The 3,290-nt window shown below is 37.3% G+C and overlaps 1 protein-coding gene across 1 annotated transcript; it reads left to right on the top strand.

Annotated features, from left to right (window-relative positions):
* Positions 1-1,177: 1,177 nt before the first annotated feature.
* On the top strand, positions 1,178-3,218 carry LOC122066733. The gene is made up of 2 exons (XM_042630574.1): positions 1,178-2,992; positions 3,129-3,218. Exons 1-2 carry the CDS (start codon positions 1,207-1,209, stop codon positions 3,179-3,181), a joined length of 1,839 nt encoding a protein of 612 aa, XP_042486508.1. The 5' UTR covers positions 1,178-1,206; the 3' UTR covers positions 3,182-3,218.
* The last annotated feature ends 72 nt before the right edge of the window (positions 3,219-3,290 follow it).

The following is a 3,290-nucleotide window of genomic DNA, read 5'->3' as shown; positions in this document are numbered from 1 at the left end:
GCCAGCAGTAGTAACATGTGTCTTTCCTCTTTGAGCATTTCTATCATTGACTTTGATAGGATTATGTACTGTTCCCTTACCATTTGCCTTGGTATTTTTGGAAGACTCCCCAACAAATCCAAGTCCAAATTTGATGTGAGTCGATCTTTGAGCATTGATAATGTCATTGAGCTTCTTACTGCTAGGATGCTCTTTTGGAGTAGAGTCATCTTCAACATCTTCATTTTCTATGTCTTCTCTTTCAATCTCAGTTCTCCCATATTCTTCAACCTTAGCCTTTAATAAGGCTAGCTCATCTGCATAACCATCAAATTGTGCAAGAATCTCATATTGCTCCTCTAGTTGTGCTTTCAAAGCCACTTTCTCTAACTCAAGAGTGTTGCAGTCATGGTTTTAAGTATCTCCGATACCGATACGATACTCTCCGATACGTATCTTAAATTTAGCCGATCGATACGATACACATCGATACGATACATGAAATTTTTAAAATCCTTTCGTATCGATATATATCCTACAATACATACCGATATGCATCAATACACCATCAATACACATCGATATGATACGATATGCCTCGATACGACTATGAAAATTATAAAATTGAGGTAAAATATACGTTTCGATATGTATTAGTACGTATCGGTATGTATCGATCGGTACGTATCGGTATATATTGGCACGTATCGGTGAGTATCGATATATATATATCGGTACGTATCGGTGAGTATCGATACGTATCGGTGAGTATCGATATATATCGGTACGTATCGGTGAGTATCGGTGAGTATCGATACGTATCAGTCATATAATGGCCAAGATGGGTAATTTTTCAGAAAACACACGATTTTTTGAGGGGTTTTTGTTCCAAATTTGTTGTCAGCCATATTTTTCTCTAACTAAAGTGAAAATCAAGGTTGAGAACAAGGATTTTACACTTATGGGACAACTACAAACCTTGAATTCTTAGTATGATACCCTCAATTTAGTGTTTGTGCATAATACATATTATCAATAGCTTTTTTTAACAAATTCTTTATGCAAAAGTGTTTAAAAAAATGTTTCCTATCCATTTATGTGTGTATCTTTAGTGTATCTTAGTGTATCTCCGATACGATACGATACCCTCCGATACGTATCTTAATTTTGGCCGATCGATACGGCGACCGATACCGATACTTTAATCCTTGGGTATTGCTTTTGTTCATGTGGTCATCTGCTATAGGGTTTAGAGGCCAAAAAGATTTGGTCAGTGTTTTTTCTAAACTTGTATTTATTGATGATACGGATGATGCAGAGGGTCTTGAGAGATTAAAAAATCTAGTAGCGAAGTTTCATACACTCAGTTATGCAGGAAACCCTCAGACATTGTTATGTGAAACTTCACATCATCATGTTTTTGGCTTGTCATCTGCCCTTTCTTCAGCAGTTGTCTTAGAAGCCATTCTAAAGTCGATTGCCCTAAAAAATGTGAGATTATGTAGCAGCAGTAGTGGTGGTGGTGTTTCTGACTACAGATGGTCGATTCCCATTGTAATTGTGGCCCAATTTCTAACCATTGCAGTCGGTAATTTTTCCATCATCTATAGATGGCTTTCTTTACTCATCCACACTGAAGGCCAAGAAGGTATCCGTGAAAATGTAAAAAAATTTAATTTACAAAAAGAATTAGAATACTTGAAGGTGAAGACCTTACCTTTTAGATTCCTCAAGAAAAACCTCGTCTTTCAAGTTGGCATAGAATCCATCATCGATGTGCTTATACGCACCCAAATGGGGTTGTACATATGCAGCAGTATCTTCATTGGGCTCCCAATTTACAATGTTAAGAAATTGATCTTGCGGGTATATATAATTCTATTTGGTCGTAAATTCCATGACCCCACAAATGAAACGGGCATAATGTTTTTTGTGGGTGAAGCTCTAACTTTATGGAATTGGATAAGTAAAATGGCCATGAAAGACATGATGAGATGGACAAATAGGTATAAGGGGGACAATCCAACTGATCATCTCATCCAATTAATAATATCTAAATGTCCTCCTCCTCACCCTTCTTCTGCTTCTAAATTAGAAGGTGCCTTCCTCTTCATAAGAAAATTAGAAGCTACAGGGGAAGAATTTTTGTGGGAAAATGTTGATGATGATTTCATGTCATTTTTCAATAAATATGGATACAGAGTTTCCTGCGTATCAGTGTTGGTTCTTTCGAGAATTCTTGCAAAATTGATGCCTGCAGCTTCTTGTGGGGAATCATCTCTAATGTACAACTTATTAGAAGAAGCCTTAAATGAGTCATTTGAAACCATTTATTTTGTCGACCAAAACACCATTCCCAGCAGCAGCATGTTAGATGAAGCAAGATGGAGCTCAGCAAAAGATGTGTGGGTGAATTGGAAGAATCCCAACAATTGGTTCCGAAGTAAGATCATCTCTCCTGTATTAATCAAAAGTCGCTTATTGATTAAGAAATCCGAGGAGGAATCCGAATCAGAGATACTAGATCATGTCCTTGGGTTTCTCGAGTGCCCTATTAATGCTGCAAAAGAAATTTTTGGTCATAATTTTCATGAGTTAGTTGACCAATCTTTACTCGCTACTTCGTTGGCTGAACAACACATGAGTTTGATTGCAATTGAATTTTCAATCATTTGTAAATTCATTCGAGAGGAGCAGAATTTTGGATCGGTTAAGGATCTGTTTGATTTCATGGAAGATTGTTTTGCAAAGATGCTCTATTTTACCCTCCACCGTCTTCCAATGGCCATACTGAAGGAGATCGAAGGTGAGAATGGAAAGGAAATAAGTGAAGGAAGAGTTAGAAAAGCCTTCAAGTTCCTTTGTAAACTTGAGTTGTTAGGGGACACGATTGAATGGTCGTGGCCACCCCAATTTGACCCTAAAAGTCATCAAGCAAATGATGCCCAGTCGACGACAATTGGTCAAGCGGAGCCACCTAGCCAAACTAGTAACACTACTACTACTACTGCAGGTAATAATCCTGGTGATTATGGTTCAGAATAAGTTGAAGCTGCTGAGGTTTCAAATTTCATTCGTTGATGAAAAGGCTGACAATAGTAGTGATGTTTCCCTAACTTTTGCTACTGCTTTTGATGCTTGTGCTGCAGATGATGGTGATGATGATACGATTCGAGAAATCGGATCTGATGAGATTGTTTGAAAGACTTCTTCTGCGTGCTCAATTTCTATTCTATTGGTATATGAAATTCCTGAACACTATCATTTTTTTTTTTGGTATCTTCCATTATCTCTCTAGATTTTTTTTTTTT

This window comes from Macadamia integrifolia, unplaced genomic scaffold (assembly GCF_013358625.1).
Source record: "Macadamia integrifolia cultivar HAES 741 unplaced genomic scaffold, SCU_Mint_v3 scaffold2550, whole genome shotgun sequence".
Taxonomy (NCBI): domain Eukaryota; kingdom Viridiplantae; phylum Streptophyta; class Magnoliopsida; order Proteales; family Proteaceae; genus Macadamia; species Macadamia integrifolia.
Note: the sequence above shows the minus strand (reverse complement) of the source record. Positions and strands in the feature narration are given on the sequence as shown.